The following is a 17,461-nucleotide window of genomic DNA, read 5'->3' as shown; positions in this document are numbered from 1 at the left end:
TGCCAAGCTCGCTACTTTCACTTTTTAGCAAACGCAATGCAGTTATTGCTGTAACTTAAACATTTCAGGTATAAAATATCACATAACAAAAAATGTACTTGGATAACGGCACCAGTAACAGACAAGGGTCCAGTAACGGACAGTCGTAAGTTTGGGTTTAAATAATAAGAATTTTAGGCGGGTAAAACCGAAATGCTGTGGCCCATGAATACGGTGCAACCATCTAGTGTTATTAAAGTGAATTTTATGAGCCAGTTGGTATTTAACAAGGCAGTGGTGGAAGGTTATGAACAATTACCACGATGTTTGCGGATGTTTCACGTTCATTTGAATTTAGCTATGTTTTAGATCTAAAAGTAAAGAGCTTTTACACATTTTGAAGAGAAAAGGGGTATTCTGTTCATTACTCATGTTTTACTCATCTTATTTGTGCTGGGTACCATCAAAATTGTAGCTGTCTGTTACTGGGGGTCGGACCTTTTTTCGAAATTGAGCAAATAAAAATAGAATTAACTAATTCAGAGGATCCGGAAGCAGCGAAACGTTAGACGACATGTAGTTGCATGAGAAAAAATAGTCGTTACCCTAGGGGTACATTTTTTCTCACGTTTCTAAAATGTCGCTAAACTCGAAAAAAATGGCACGCGTCCCTTTTTTCTTCTGCACCAATTTTATGGAATTGACCCGTTTTCTCAAATTATTGACAATTGTCATTTGTTTGCGGTTGGACTATACTACCAGGCTTCTTTTTGCATATTATTGATAGCTGAAATTATGTGTATTGTTACAAATTCTGTAAATAGTAATTATTGTAGTAACGTAACCTGTAAATAGTTTCCCGTAATGAATATACAGCCCCTATACATTCGGTTAAGTATATGGTCCCCCTATTTTTTCATTGATAAGATTCGTGAATGAATAAAAAGAAGAAATAAAATAACGGTCTACTATTTTCGAGAAGCATTTCGAATCTTGTGGAATATTTGAGAGCTCTCTTTTCGGTATGTATATAAGCCGTTACTCTGGATAAAAAGTTAGTTTCGATTGGGAATTTGTACTGAAAGTGTATTAGCACTGTTTATTGCGAGGCATTTCGCTGTGTTGTTTTCGTATTTGGAAGTAAATACGTGTGTAACCGCTGAGTTTACGATGTTGAGTGATATTTGATTAATTGCCGATGATTAATTTAGCAGTTGTTAACGATCTCTCCTGTACATAGTGTAAATAAAGCTCCTGTGTTTTTATCAAGAACTGTGTCTTCATTTCAAGAAAGTTGAAGTCGCACCGGAATCCGTTACAATTGGCCCCACGTTGGGCGCCAATTGTAACGGATTCCGGTGCGACTTCCAACTTTCTTGAAAGGACGACACAGTTCTTGATTAAGAATACAGGAAATTTATTTACACTATGTACAGGGAAGATCGTCAACAACTGCTAAATTAATCATCAGCAATTAAGCAAATATCAAACAACACCGTAAACTCAACGGTTACACACGTATTTACTTCCAAATACGAAAAACAACACAGCGAAATGCCTCGCATTAAACAGAGCTAATAACACTCTCAGCACAAAATCTCAATCGAAACTAACTTTTTATCCAGCGTAACGGCTTATATACACACCGAAAAGAGAGCTCTCAAATATTCCACAAGATTCGAAATGCTTCTCGAAAATAGTAGACCGTTATTTTATTTCTTCTTTTTATTCATTCACGAATCTTATCAATGAAAAAATAGGGGTACCATATACTTAACCGAATGTATAGGGGCTGTATATTCATTACGGGAAACTATTTACAGGTTACGTTACTACAATAATTACTATTTACAGAATTTGTAACAGTATGCTTAATAGAGTCGCGTAGTGTTTTTTTTTTTTTAATTGCATAATAAACTTTATTCTTTGAATTGAGATTATTCAATTTAATTCAAGTTGAAATGCTCAATGCACAATGCTGTGGCGCACCTTCCAACGCTAAGTGCAGTTTCAAAAAATTTCTTTCTTGGTCTAAAAAATGCTGTTTTGCATTCAACAATTTAAGTTGTTCAAATTATACTATTACATGGCACATATATTACAAAATATAAAACTACGCGACTAGTAGTTTTCCAAGTTTGGGTTTCAGAGCATATCACGGTCCCCAATTTAGGGGTCTGTGTTAATTGGCTCGTAAATTTTCATGCAAAGTATAAAATAAATTTGAAACTCAAACGAAATAACGTGAAGACATGTATAAACACCCAAATAGTGGCTAGTGCTTCACTAGTGACCACATCAAGGTTTAAATGGACAAGTATTGGCTACAGTGAAGTATGTTTTTGCACTGTGTGTCTACAATAATTATTACCTCTCTTGAAACTCAATGAGCGTATCAAACCCAACTCGTCCCATTTATTAAAAATGCCAGAATTTTAATTTGCTTAAATTTTCATCCCTTTTTTCCCAAACCTCAAACTTGATCCAGTTGTGATCACTCCAAGATCTGAAAATTTCAGTAGTGGTCTTCGGGCATTTTCGCATCCGAAGAAATTAGTACATTACTTGATCTAAATTCAAACAACTGATGAATAAAATGGATTCAATCTGATATTTACATTAAGTAACAAAATATAAATCGCATTATTATTTTTCATTTATTTCTTCGAAAGTACAGTGGTGGTAAAAAAAAAATCGCATCATCCGCGCCGTAAAGGAGAGGAATATCATCCCGACTGCATTCAACAGACAGTCAAGCATCCCGTATCCCAGATGATTTAGGGATGTATTTCTGATCAAGGAGTTGGTGGGCTTCACTTTGTGCAAGGAACAGTAAACGCTCAGGTGTATATTGGCATTTTGGAGGAGAAATTGCTTCCTACTATCCGGGATCACGTTACTTCAGTTCCAAACATCATTTTCCAGGATGATTCTGCTCCGTGCCATAGGACAAAACTGGTAACTAACAATTTAAAAACCTTTATCCCGAAATTAGACTTAAATCGACATGGAGTTAAGTAATTTTTTCTCTAAACTCACACGCAGGTTCAGAAATGGAAAAATGAGCATGGGGTCAGCAGTTTACCTTGGTCCAGAAACAGCCCCGATTTACTTAAACAATTATCGGATTCCTGCTGTTAAATGTTTATTTCATAAGTTCTGCAGAATTTCACATAGATTCGTCTTTAATCAGTCGACCAAAACTTCTTACATAATCCCTTTGTTGTAAAAATGCGAGGGTGATGCATTTTTTTTACCATCACTCTATATAAGTAACCTAGAAGTGGCCACTACTGCTGTGTTTACTTTACTCATGCAAATATGAATGGCAACGAATGAAATTTTGATATAAATAAACGCTACATCATAATGCGTTGCGAGCAACATTTTGAAATTCTTGATATCCACTTCCTAACCTAAATTTACTTTTTTCGTTTCAAAAAACATGCTTTTTCATATTTTTGTAGTACAATACTCTAGCTAAGTAGTCGATTTTGTCCCGGATCGCGTCATCGCTTTAGAATAGGAGTTAAATATTTATTTGGAGCCCGGGACTTTTTAACGTAGTAATGCTTTTAAAGTAAATCAGTCTGTAAATATTGGATTATATGAGCTTTGTCCGCAGCTCTAGCAAATTAAACAACCGAAGCACATATCTGTTTCGTGACAACAAAAGAAAATAGTGGTTACATCTACAACTTTCGCTTATGCTGATACACAATTTTTGTTTGTAACTTAATTTTATCATGAAATAATATTTTACACATTATTTGCAAATTAGTCGGTCAAAAAGAATGATTTGTTTACTGTTATTTACCGAAAAAAAAAACAAAGATTACATAGTGCGGGTATCATGCTCCACCTAATCAGAAACTTCAATTAAAACAAAATATAATAAGCTGTCTATTATGAAAAAAAACTACGAATGAAATTTTTTATTGTAAAAAATACAAAATTGCAGGTTTTTGGCATATTTCCCTGACAGTCAAGCAATTCTCCCCACTCCATCAAGTTAAATGTGCAATTATGATAGCAGCCGCGGCATTTTTATGATAAGTAAAATGTATTTAAAAGTATCTTAAATAATGCAAATCCACACAAATATATGAGCAACGAAATGAAAAATCAAAATTAATTTTATTGTAGAAAAATGAAACTGTAAAATGATTTAAACAGTGTTAACAAGTTTCCTATTTACCTTTTACTTTGCTGTACAACTGTAATTACCTCTAAAGTTTCGCTGAAAACTGTTGTAGTGTACGCGTAAAACTTTTTTATGCACAAATGCTCTTGAAGAAGTACAGTTACTGGAGCTTTTTTTCTTGGCTGCGCGTGGTATAGTTTGACCACTAAAAGAGGGTGGATGACCTTGAAGCAAAAACATCACTTGTATCATTTGTAATAGGTTGTGTGTTATTATTTTGTAATACACAGGATTAGCGAGATATGCCTCTTACTATTCGTTGCTTTCTGTCAGATTCTACATATTACAAATAGTACAAATGATGTTTCGCTTCCAGGTCATGCGCCTTCTTTTCGTGGGCAAGCTTTACCCCGACTTACTCTACTGTAGTTTGTAAGATTTATTGTTGTGAGACGTAATCCAGGTTTAACCGTTATCACAAATATTACATGTAACTTTCTTTCGTTACTCTGCAAGTTTCCCATCAGTAAATTATCCCACTTCAATACCCCAAAATTTCAAACCAATTTGAATCGGTTAATGTAATTGCAATGCAGATTCTTAATTTTCAGTCCACGCATGAACGCAGGAACGGTCGGAGTGTTTACTTGATGTTTCACAAAACCTCATACAGTGAAACCTGTATGATTTGATGACTTGCGGTGCAGTATTTTAGTGGGCAACTTACAAAAGGTCTGTAAAATGATTCTCGGCCAAATTTGGTGCATATTGATGGTCAACAGGTAAAAAACTTACAAGGGTGGTCAACTTTACAGGTTTTACTGCATGCTGAAATCCAGAGCTCATAGAGCAGGTGATCGTAGTCGTCAATGGCGACTGAAAAACACTTTCCCGGATCCTCGAAAAGTCCAAGATGTAACGGGGAACTTAGGAAATGTCACTGCTAATCTGACCTTAAACTGGTTAGTTTTATTTAATTTTTCAAAAGACCTTAAGGTTGAAAATTGGTCAACTAATTGGTATTATAGATACCCTGCATTATAAAGGGTGTCCCAAAATAAACGCAAGATTTGAATTTGCCACCATTTTTTCCATAAATTGTTGGCAGCCATGAAAAAAGAACAATTTGACAGTTGAGAGTTTAGGGTTAGTAAAAATGGGGTGTTATTGTACCATACAGCTAGAGAGAGTGAACCATTTCAATTACTGCATAAGGCATTTCCTAGTCGCGTACTCTCTCATTTCGGTGATCAGAATTGGCACCCTAGATTGTGCGATTTAACATTATTAAATTTCTTCTTATGGGGTTATTTGAAAATAAAGGCCTATGTCAACAAGCCTACAACCACCCGTGCATTACCGTGTTGCGATACCGAGCGCCAATAACAGTAACTGCTTGACCAGCCTCAACTTTCATTATTTTTGAAACAATTGTTCAATAATGAAAGCGCGTTATTGTATCGTATAACGCTCCATTTTTTTAAACCCTAACCTCTCAGCTATCAATTGTTTTTTTTTTCAGAGATGCCAACACTATTTTGCACAAATGGCAACAAAATCAAATCTTGCGTTAATTTTGGGACACCCTTTACAAACAAGTTTTTTTTTCTAACTTTTTAGGTCTTGACCTAAATAACAGTGACTTTTCCAAACTTTTTATCTTAATGGAATTCAATTTTCTTGTGTTATTAAAGAATGATTAACTTAAAATGCATATTATTTATTTTTTGGAACCCCTCAAAAGTTCTTATATAGGTAAATGTGTTACTTTTCCAAAAATTAAATCATAACCTAGCATTCGTCTTTAAATGATTTGGTTAAAGAATGTACGTTCAATAAACCATACTTATTTATGAAATATTTTATTAATTACATTAATAACGTGCACAACCTCTTCTAAATTTGACTGAACATCATTAGTTCAACCTTTAGGTCCAGACGTTTTTAGCAAATTATTTTTCGTTATGAAATTTCTCTAAAGTCTGAATTTTTTTGCAATCCCGGATGTAACCCATGACAATACTGCAATTCAAAACCGTCCGGAACAAATTCGAAATTTGATAAGCATTGGTATAGTGTGCTTCAGAAAAGCCCAAACGAAAAGTGGCATTTTTAACAAAATCATAAATACTGTTATTACGAAAACTGGTTTTTAATGTTTGTAATGATATTTAAACTACACCGAGGGTTTTTTTGGGAGACATCCGAATAGCCTTGTGATGGAGGGACTAACAGTAGCAGGTACGGAATATGTCTGCTAGGTATTAGAGGGTGATCCAAAAGTCAGTCCACTCGTAATTATGTATTTTATTTAAAAAGTGTCATTACTTTTTTATATGTAAATTCCTTTTTTTCTGGCAACACGGTACATGCACGCAATATATATATATACTAGCTGCGTGCCCGGCGTTGCACGGGCTACTTAAAAAATGAAAGAGATGTCCAATTGATGTTTTTTGTATTACTCTGACATCAGTTTCTAAAGCGCTGAGGAGTAAATAAATACACGTAATGCAAGGTTTGCAAAACACCAGTAGAGCATATTTTTGTCAAAAAATCTCTTTAACGTTAATCATAGTTATCAATGATGCAAGTTATGAGTATTTTCAATCAGCACAAAAGATGAAAATATATGCATTATCAACTATAATCTGTGCTCACGTTAAAATGAATTACATCTGATAGACTACATCTGAACTATTTATGTACAATTACAATCAGCTTTTTACATAAAATGATACATACTTTTTAGTTGATTACGTGAAACTAAAACATCAAGACTAAATAACTACCAATAAGCATTAATTTAATACCAAGTCATCAGATTCGAATTTAGCTTCAGTTAAAATCCTTAAAAACAATCTTTTTTTGTTTAACTCTGTTTCCCAAAGAAATCCAAACAATCTTAATTTAACATGTTCTTTTAACGAAATAAACTGTATTTTAAAAATAGAAACAGGAAGGAAAAAGAGAGTTATTACAATTCTAAAACTCACCCATGTCACGGGAAAAAGTCCAGCAAAATAAACATAATTAGTCGCACATCCTAAGTGTACCAAAATATGAGGCCGGTGAATGATAAACTTACACTACAATCAATAAACATAGCTAAAGAAACAACTTTCATATACTGAAAAGAGTTAAGAACGTTGAATGTAAAAAATAAAAAAAAAAGACAGACGATAAAATAAAGGCTACACCCGAATAGGGCAACCAATTTTAAACTAATTTAAAATGAAATTCTAGATGGAAACGTTGTTTTAAGATTTGGGCAGCAGCCAAAAAAAATCTCTTTTAAAACAGTTATTAGAATTTTACTTGCTCACGCATATGCAAAATGGCAACAGGAAAGAAATAAAAATTCCTGAATAACGTTATGTTAATTAACGTTTTAATTATTATTTCCGCTAATTAAAGTCGCACAATTACGAGATTGGTCCTATTGTTTTCTTTGGAAAATTTCGAATTGATCGGTATCTCGTTTGACTCTCGATTCGCAGCGGTTCTCGAGAAGATTGATCTTCAGACGGACAGACAGACAGACAGACGGACGCGAACAGATTTTAATATTATAGTGGAGATATATATATATATATATATATATATATATATTTCATGCGCATTGAAACTTTCTGCAACCTCCTCCCCCTCCTCCTCCTTAGATAAACTAATTTTAATATTGAGCAAACATTTCTGAATCATTGGTTTGAAACCAATATATTGTCAATATATAAATTTCCGAATATTTCAGAAACTAATATCACAAAAATATTTCGATAAGCATCTGATTTTCTGGAAATTGGAGGTATTAAACTCCCGAGAAAACGAAATCTATGTCTTCAGAGCCTACGCGGAATGTAGAAGGTGAAAAGCGAAATGCTGGTCTTGAATTAAATAGTTCTCGGAAAACTGGCATCACGGGATAGATTTTTCATATATTCATAAATGTTATCATATGGTTAATCTCACAGAATTTTAAAGGAATTGGAGATTGAAGCTTATCGTGTTAATATTATTCAAGAATTGAAAGTCTTGATGAAATTCAACGATTATGTTACTCTGAATGGCATGGGACATTCATTGGTTGAAATGAAAATGGAGAAAGTGATTCTGTAAGCTTAACACATAAACCCTGACTTCCTTCATATCACAGGCTATGTAGAAAAAAAAACACAAAAATCCATACGTTAATCAAAAATATATTTTTGATTAGCCTATATTGACTAATTTATAAACAAAAAGCTATTCAGTAGCTACTACAAAGGTACTCGTCTCTGCTCAAAACAAAAAGTGTCAGAGTGCATGGAAAATGAAAAGTAAAATGGCATGTCTTTGCAAAAAGTATAGAGTTTTGCCAGCAATCTAAATAATTTGCATTTAAAATTAACATCAATTTTCAAATGAAATATTTATAACGGTTTATGTGACTTTTGAATCAATCTGTTTTACTCATTTTAAATTACATTGCAGTCAATATTTTGTCAAGGAAAGGAATTTTGCTGCTATAATGACTTTTTATGTAAAATATACTTTGTTCGCTTCCCATTATATTTTTAGCATTACTATTGTTAATTTTTAAACAATAGTTTAAGTTAAAATAATTAATTATCCAACGTATTGAATCACGTTTTGTGCTTCAATACGTAGGATAATTGATTATTTTAGTTTTCAGCACAAAGGTATTTATTCTTTAAATAGTTTAAGTTGTTTAATAGTGTCAGTGTAGGCGCGCGCGTGTGTTTCTGTGTGCGTGAGTGTAGACGTGTGTGCGTGTGTGTAAGCATGTGTTTGTGTGTGGTGGTGGTGGTGTGTGGTGGTGGTGGTGGTGGTGTGTGTGAGAGAGAGAGAGAGTGGGTTATGTTAGATTAAGTTACTAATTCTCCGAAGTAAAACTTTTCACTTAGTTCTTGCCCAAGAGAAGTGTTGTATAAAGTGTTTGATAAAACAAACACCCTAACAAGGATTGCACGTAATAAAACCGAAAATATCGATTATTAATTCAATTTCGTTTCTTTCTCCACGAATACAAGTCCAGGTTACCTGTACTTTTTCATCATTTCTTTCATTGTTTCTAAAACTTTAAAACTATCACTATCTGCCCTTTTTTACACATTTTATGTTTTGTAGTGCCTTTTACTAAAATACATTTCATCATAAAGGTCCTGAATCATCTTAGTCCTTCTCAAACTTTCATTATCCTTTTTAAAAAATGATGCATTATTCCATTGTGTATCAATTGCGTTGAATAAAACACGATTGAAAACAACAAAAGCCTACTTAGAATTATCTACCGATACCAACTATCATCATGAAAAATCAAGATGAAAAGCTTATACTATATTGCTGTTTTAGTTTCTTTTGCCTACATTTTAGTGAGTTTAAAGTCTAAGCGTAACATAAATCTCTTCAGCGTTTACCATTAACGAACTTACTTGTGATAGATTGTGATAGTAACGATTTATGAAGGATGCATCAATCTTTAGTGCCTCTCCCTATTAAAATTGAAATTTTATCCTTTCGAAGGAAAATTGCTCTATTGTTATGGCTTTCCTTTAGCTGACATTTTGATGAATATGGCCTTGTAGCGCACGAAGGAAACTAACCGAAACATATTTAATCTTTCCATAAATAGAAAATAGGTGCTAATTTATTGATTTTATTTGAGCTTGCGAATATTTACAGCTGTATATGATAAAGTATGTTTTTTTTTACTTAGTTGTGATCGGGAAGCGGTTTAATGTCTAAAAGTAGTTTTAAGAGAATAAAAGCATATTTTGTTGATACTTCACTCATGAGTTTTAACCTCATTAAGTTAGTTTTTAGTGTTTGGTTCTGGAAAACTTTTAGCGCTTATTTGTTAGTTAGCTTTTGTGGTAAAACTAATGTTGTAACACATTATTAAAGGAGTAATATGAAGCACATTCAATAAGGTAAGATTGGGTTACCAGAATATTCGTGAATTTCTCATTTTGCCAAATAGCCGTTCACATTTTTTTTTTGAGCAATCACGATTGCTTATTGTTCTCACTTGACTGTTTTTGGCGTTCCTATAATTTTATTTTCCCACCAGCACCCTCCGCAGCATCACCGTCGACCGGCTCCTCACGATGCTGCACCTCTAGCGAAAACCGTCTCCAGGTTTCGTCGATATCCTACACTTACACGCATACATACACGCACCTACACACATATACATATATACACCTACACACACAAACACACACACACCTACACACTCATATACGCAAAACTACCCACAAACTCATGCCTGCACACAAACACAAACACATATGCCAACACACACATACACATACCCCCCCCCACACACCTACACATATACACACAACTACCCACACACTCATGCCTGCACACAGATACAAACACACATGCTTACACACATACACATACCCCCTACACACAAACACATATGCCTTCACACACATACACATACCCCCACACACACCTACACACATACACACAACTACCCACACACTCATGCCTGCACACAGACACAAACACACATGCCTACACACAGACACAAACACACATGCCTACACACAGACACAAACACACATGCCTACACACATACACATACACCCTACACAAAAACACACATACCCCCCACACACAAACACACACCTACATATACACACACACTCGTGATTGCGAAAAACATAATTTGAATTCTAGATGACAAATTTCAAATTATTTATTTTATTTTATTTTATTTTATTTTATTTATTTAATTATTTTTTTTTTACAGTCGTTGCATGCTCTTTCCATCTCTTATACTCGGGGTTCCCTAACTTTTCCCGTATTCGCTGTACTGTTTCAAAAGTAAAACTTTTTTCATGGCACCCTAAAGGCACCCTAGTCCATGGCTATTATGCATATATGTTGCCGCGAATGACCGAAATTGGAGAATGTCAACTTTCAACCGATGATTTACGGGGAAAGTTCGATTTTCCACTGAGACTTTTAGATATTAAATTTTGATACTCACCTATTAATGTCGACATTTACCAGATTTTATTCTTTCTCTGAGACATAAAAATTGATACCATGAAAAATTTGCGGTATCCTTAGCCTTCTCTTGCCTCTCCCCAGGGTGCAACGGCACGTACTTTGAGAACCATGTTTTATAGTATCCGTGAACTTCCGTGCTTCTAAAAGTTAGAAGCCTTAGGTGAATTATAACTGGACATTTCCACCCGTGTTTTGTCTTGAAATACATATTAATATTTGAGCAGTCAACAATGTGATAAGATATTGCTCAACCATTAAAAATATTACTATCCGTATATTTCCAAAAATATCCGCTTCGGTAATGATCGCAGAGACGAACTCCATAAAAGCGAAAATGAAATAAATTTACAATGAGATTTTCTTGCACACAACATAAAGGAACTACTTAAGTACCATAATTACAAGATTTCCAATATTTTAATCCATTTCAACTATCTTGGTTTTAAGTGTTAATGAGAACTAGCAACCATATGACCAATTCGGGTAAATTAGATCGCATTCTCTTGGGATTTCAAACTCTATCAGAGTTTCCAGCGCACTGTTTTGGGGAAAGTGATTAACGTAATTACATGCGATTTATGGCCCTAAAACCATCGTTCTTCTTCGCGGAGTGAGTGAATTAAGACAATTTTTCATCTTTATGCTCTACCGTAATTGCTGAGGAAAGATGGATTTGCCTGGAATAACTGGGGCCACATTATTCAAAATGCAATATTTGCGTCATAAAATAGTTGCTTTTTTAAGGTGCCTTAATTATAAACTCCAAAGAATCACAGCCCTCACCCATTGCTTTATTCCGCGGAAGATGCTTTTATTTGCCTTACAATGAGGTGTCTTAGCGGGAAAAAAATCTTTTCTTCTAGTTTTATATTTAAGTAAAATTATTTTTAGCATTAATCTTCGCAATTGGAGCTCAAAGTAACGGTGCTCAAAGAATGTCATTTCACTCTTGTGAATAAACACATTGTACTATAATTGCCTTTAAATAACATTATTATTGTTTATTAATTTTATTTTTATTTCACTTTTTAAAAAATAAGGATTATTCATTTATTATTAATTTCCGAGCAATCATGAATTGCTCATTATTTTCACTTGACCGTTAAATGAAGTTCGCTTCCTTTGATTTGTGCCCCTGGGTCGAGCACCACCGTCTCCAGATGCTGCTCCTCTGGTCTTCGATTTTCACTAGCAGCACAATTCACCGGAATTCGCTTCTTTTGACTGTTTGCGTCCATGACGTACACAGAACAATGCTTACACACATACACACACACGAAATTACACTCATACACACACGTCTATGGGCGTACACAGGTTGACCCACACACAAGCCTTCATACACACAAGCACGCAAACTCGTAATTGCGAACGAAATAATTTGAATTCAAGGTTTTAAAATTTCAAATTTCCTTTTTTTTGCCATGGCCTTCTTATTGCATCTTCTCTGTGCTTGGTAGATCACGAGCCTCGTGCTCCATTGCTTTTTATGTGTCGGGTGGACCTAGTATCAAACAATGTCATGTTCACTAAATTAGATGGCATGCCACGTAATCATTCACTTCTTTGCGTGTGTTATTTATTTTTTGCTGACGACATTTAACTCTCACAGGGAGCGAATCAAGACGATTTTTCATTATAATGCTATGTCGTAACTGATGAGGGGAAAAATTGAATGAGCATGGAATAACTAAGGTTATTTTTTTAAGTCAATATTTTTATTCCAAAACATTTACTTTTAATTCATTTCCATACACTCGTAATTATGCATTCCAAAAACATTTAGCGTTCACCCAGTACTTCATCGCACGAGAATTATGGATCTTACAATGCACGTGTCTTTCATTTTTGTAATACTACTCTTTTTAACAATTCGTAAAACTATTTTTATCATCCATCTTTGAAACTACAGCTTTATTTCCAAAGAAATGATGGTAAAGAAATTCATTGAAAACAAAAATATGTTTATTTGAAATGTCTTTTACTAAAATGTAACATGAGAAAAAGGTTGTCCTTTTAGAAATGCATTTTTCGCAGAAGAAAAAGAAGCTTATTCGAAGAAGGACTTACGGCAAGGATTGAAAAGGGAAAGTATTTAAAGTGCTATTAAGTAAAACTTGCAAATATTAATAATTTTCAGTAAAAAAAGAACGTTTCATATTGATTTAACTTTGAGTAGACCAAACTTTTCCGATCCATTTTTCTTTGTGATTGGTAGAGAGAGAATCACGTGTTCCCACGCTTTATACGGTGAACCTTAGGTTACGCATCGCCACGCTGCCGTTGGTAGATAGTACACAAGTTGCGTAATCTATTTCCTTATAAGCGTGTAGTAATTATTTTAGAATTAATTATCTTTGATGTCGACAAATACTTTATTTTTGGTTTGATTCTTCTTTCTAGGCAAATGTTTGTCTACATTTGTTTTGTTGAAGTATGCATGTTTCTGAAAATAGTACAAGGGGTTCAGTTACGTCTCTTTGCTTTTCAATGCCACATTTATGGAAAAAACAAACAAACAAGTATTTCCAGAAAAAAATAGCAAAAGTGTTAAACGTTACAAAAAACAAAAAAAGCGTCATTTAGTTAGTTTTAGCTATTTTTTTCTCCATCTAATATTTTGCAAGGTTAATCGAATCTGCAACTGTTCGCGAAAAAAAAAGCCATATTAGGATCTATTTTCGAGAAAATTATCTCATTGTTTGAGAATGCCTTGTACGGCTATGATCAGGCCTATTACAAAAGCGAGGTGGGCAACGTCTGATCCATGCTCTGAAATTTTAGCTAGTGTAAAGGGTCCAGCACTGTAAACAGGCTTCTAAGTTATAAATTTGAGCGAGTAAACTATTTTACTTAAAACGAATACGGATTGAGATTTAAAAACTATTTAGCGAACAATATCTATGACAACAGTAACAAATTTGAAACCGGCAACAGGATTGGCAAAAATCTACAGCGTATAAATGTTCCTTAAAAATATTCCGGTTTTACAAAAATATGAAAATGTCATGTAACATGAAACACACAATGTCATGTAACATAAACGTTGTTTAGCACAAATAAACAGATTAATGAACGCACGTGTTTTGGGTTTCGAAGTTACCTCTTTTTCAGTTCAAAGTTGTGAGTTTTTGGATGTAAAGATATCCGGTAAAAGCAATGAAAATGAACAGCAAAGAGCTTAAATAGCAAGATAGCAATTAGAAAAAACAAAAAAACAAAAAATGGAACTAAGAGTCGAAATTTATTGCATGATACCTTGCAGAAAAAACCGTAAGCAATAAATTTCTCTAAAAAATCCCAGAAATGACATTTTGCTGTTAACATGAAATTCGCTAATTAAGGTCAGGGAGGGACAGCTGCACCACCCTAGAAGATAACCTCTGACTCCCGTGCTTTGTCCAAATGTCACCAAAGATGATTTAATTGCATTCTTAGAACTTCAATTTCGAAAAATTTCCGAGGGAGAGTGACGTTGCCGCTTTTTCTGCCCTTAAGTACCCAGAAATGGAATAAATTGTTCTTTTTAGGGGAGAAGAGTAAAATAAGTTACGGAAATTTTCGAGGTCCGCATTAGGGGACGGGTGGGGGCAACTATAAGCCACTCTTTTGTTGCATCTGTGCTTTCCAATTTCTAACTGAAATCCCTCCTACGCCCATGCGGTAATCCGCAGCTCAACGGTTTCTGAGATTCAATCACCAATCAACCGAAACATTTCTCCAGGATGGTGCTTTATTTCCATGATAAGATTAGCAGACAAATAAGGACAAAAATAAGCAGATATATGATTTCATTAAGCATAGAATGAACACTATTTGATCCTTACTGTAAGGGAGTCGCCAAAAGCAAAAAAAACTCGAAATTAGTTATGCGAGAAAATAAATATCCAAAACACATTTTTCAACTAAACATAAGCCTATCTTTTCTTGCTGAAATTAAACTTTTTTTTGAAACATGTTTTTTTTTTGATAACTTTTAGGACAAAACTTGCAAACTTGCAGCACGTTTTCATATTTTATCGAATGTACACGTCTATTAGAATCGAGAAATTAAAAATAGAGGGCTATTAATTTTTCAAAAAAATAAATAAATAAATAAATAAAAATTCATATCATATGTTTTGGATGATTTTTCGTGCTAGTTTAGACTCAGACAGTATTTGCAAATACTTCACTCTAAAATGCCTGCAAACATTCTACTCATTAAAGAGATTATTAACATAAGCTATCTTTTCTTGCTGAAATTAAACGTTTTTTTTTTAAACATGTTTTTTTTTTTTTTTGATAACTTTTAGGACAAAACTTGCAAACTTGCAGCACGTTTTCATATTTTATCGAATGTACACCTCTATTAGAATCGAGAAATTTAAAATAGACGGCTATTAATTTTTCAAAAAAAAAAATAAATAAATAAATAAATAAATAAAAAAAAATTCATATCATATGTTTTGGATGATTTTTCGCGCTAGTTTAGACTCAGGCAGTATTTGCAAATACTTCAATCTAAAATGCCTGCAAACATTCTACTTATTAAAGAGATCAATGTCTACATATGAAAGACAAAGCCACGGATTTTTAAATTGTATTAGCACCAAAATGACAAGGTGATTCTTGTCCCTTATAAAAAGCAATTGTATGGTTCAAAAATTAAAATGTAAACTATTTGGAACTATATGTGCTTTCGGAATTCCCGTCTAGTATACGCTCCAGAGGAAAATAGAACCTTTATTACAAAAAGTTTATCTATAATTTCAATTATTCTGTATTTATTTCTTCGAAACGTTAAGTTTTATTTTTTTCTTCTAACATTTTGTATTTTGCGTCACACCCATACCGTCTAAAGTTTTATTTACACCATTGTAATCAATACACATTTGCTTGATTTTTTTAATGCCCCCTTTTAACAATTTTCAGGGTGCATTTATTTACATTTACTTCGATATTTCAAAGGAAAAACATTTGTGGAAATAAATGATAAAAACGAGATGATAAATCTTTCACTGTCATTGTGTCAAAAAAGTGTTATTTGGCAAAGGATTTATTTCTAACATTTATTTCTTCTTGTTCAATACTTTTTTCTATCTATCATTGGATTACTATGTGATCGCACAATTTCCTACCACGGAACTAAGAAAGATATAATAACATTTTTTTCTGTAGATCTAGGAAGAAACAAAATAAAAATAATTTGTACAAAAATAATTTCCTTTTTCTTAATTATGGTATTATATATATATATATATATATATATATATATATATATATATATATATATATATATATATATATATATATATATATATATATATATATATATATTAATGTCTTCTGCTCTTGCAAGAGACTTGAAATTTTGAAATTTTTAGAAAAAGTTCAAATAAAGAGAAAATTTACAAAATATTTTAAATTCTACAGAACTTTAAGCTTTAGTGCGGGGATTTTGCAACTTCCTAACACAAACTATTGCGTAAATATTTCAACCCTGTGAGTTAATTATTTTTTCTCTGGCAAAAGGCTTGAACTTTGAGATTGTTTTAAATAATTCCTAAAATACGAGTTACACATTAGAAAGTAGCACATGCCTAACACGCTGCAAAAAATGATGAATAAAACATAAAGTAAAAAGTTTCGAATGAATATATTGTACTGCTCTGAGAAAAAGGAAATTTAAGATTGATAGAGAATTAAAAATTTGAAGATGAATGTAATTACCAAAAAAAAAAAAAAATGCTATTTTATCACAAGTACATTAAACCAATGTTTCGAACTGCTCACCGTTCAAAAGAAATGTCGTTCATCTTTTCCGTGAACGAACGGATCCGTTCATTTTAAGGATTCGTTCTTTTTGACTCGTTTGTTCATGAACGGCACATCTCTAGTAGAGACCACGAATATGAAAGCGACTTTTTAAACGCACAAATATGCAGCTTTTCAGGGCTCATGAGCCCCTTAGTCTTTACGGCACTGAAGTTGGTACAAGTTATTTTGATACCTGGGGAAGGGGTGCTTTTTGTTCCAAAGGGAGCCCGTTATGAGTGTGTAATCAACCAATTTTAATAAATATATTGTTGTTTGGGGTTTTTTTTTTCGAAGTACTGTAGATGTGTAAAATGCACAACATTCAGTTCAAATTACGTTGGGTTTAAATTATTAAGCATAAACATTTTTATACAATCCATGATTGCAAATAACTTCCTTTGTTGGGCAAGTCTCTAGGGTTGTAAATCATTCATGTATGATAGATATTCAACAATTTGTATTTTCAATTATTATTCTTCATGTCCATTAAACTCCAAATCTCCATCATTGTGG

The 17,461-nt window shown here is 33.3% G+C and overlaps 1 protein-coding gene across 1 annotated transcript in view; it reads left to right on the top strand.

Annotated features, from left to right (window-relative positions):
• Window positions 1-6,373: 6,373 nt before the first annotated feature.
• Window positions 6,374-17,461, top strand: part of LOC129221038 (nephrin-like) — an 84,023-nt gene continuing 72,935 nt past the window's right edge. The window contains exons 1-3 of the mRNA XM_054855474.1: window positions 6,374-6,384; window positions 8,095-8,235; window positions 13,170-13,240. Of these exons, the coding sequence (XP_054711449.1) occupies window positions 6,374-6,384; window positions 8,095-8,235; window positions 13,170-13,240 (223 nt within the window). The remainder of the gene's footprint in view (window positions 6,385-8,094; window positions 8,236-13,169; window positions 13,241-17,461) is intronic.

The sequence above is a fragment of the Uloborus diversus genome, chromosome 4 (genome assembly GCF_026930045.1).
Source record: "Uloborus diversus isolate 005 chromosome 4, Udiv.v.3.1, whole genome shotgun sequence".
Lineage (NCBI taxonomy): Eukaryota > Metazoa > Arthropoda > Arachnida > Araneae > Uloboridae > Uloborus > Uloborus diversus.
This window is presented reverse-complemented; position numbering and strand designations above follow the sequence as displayed.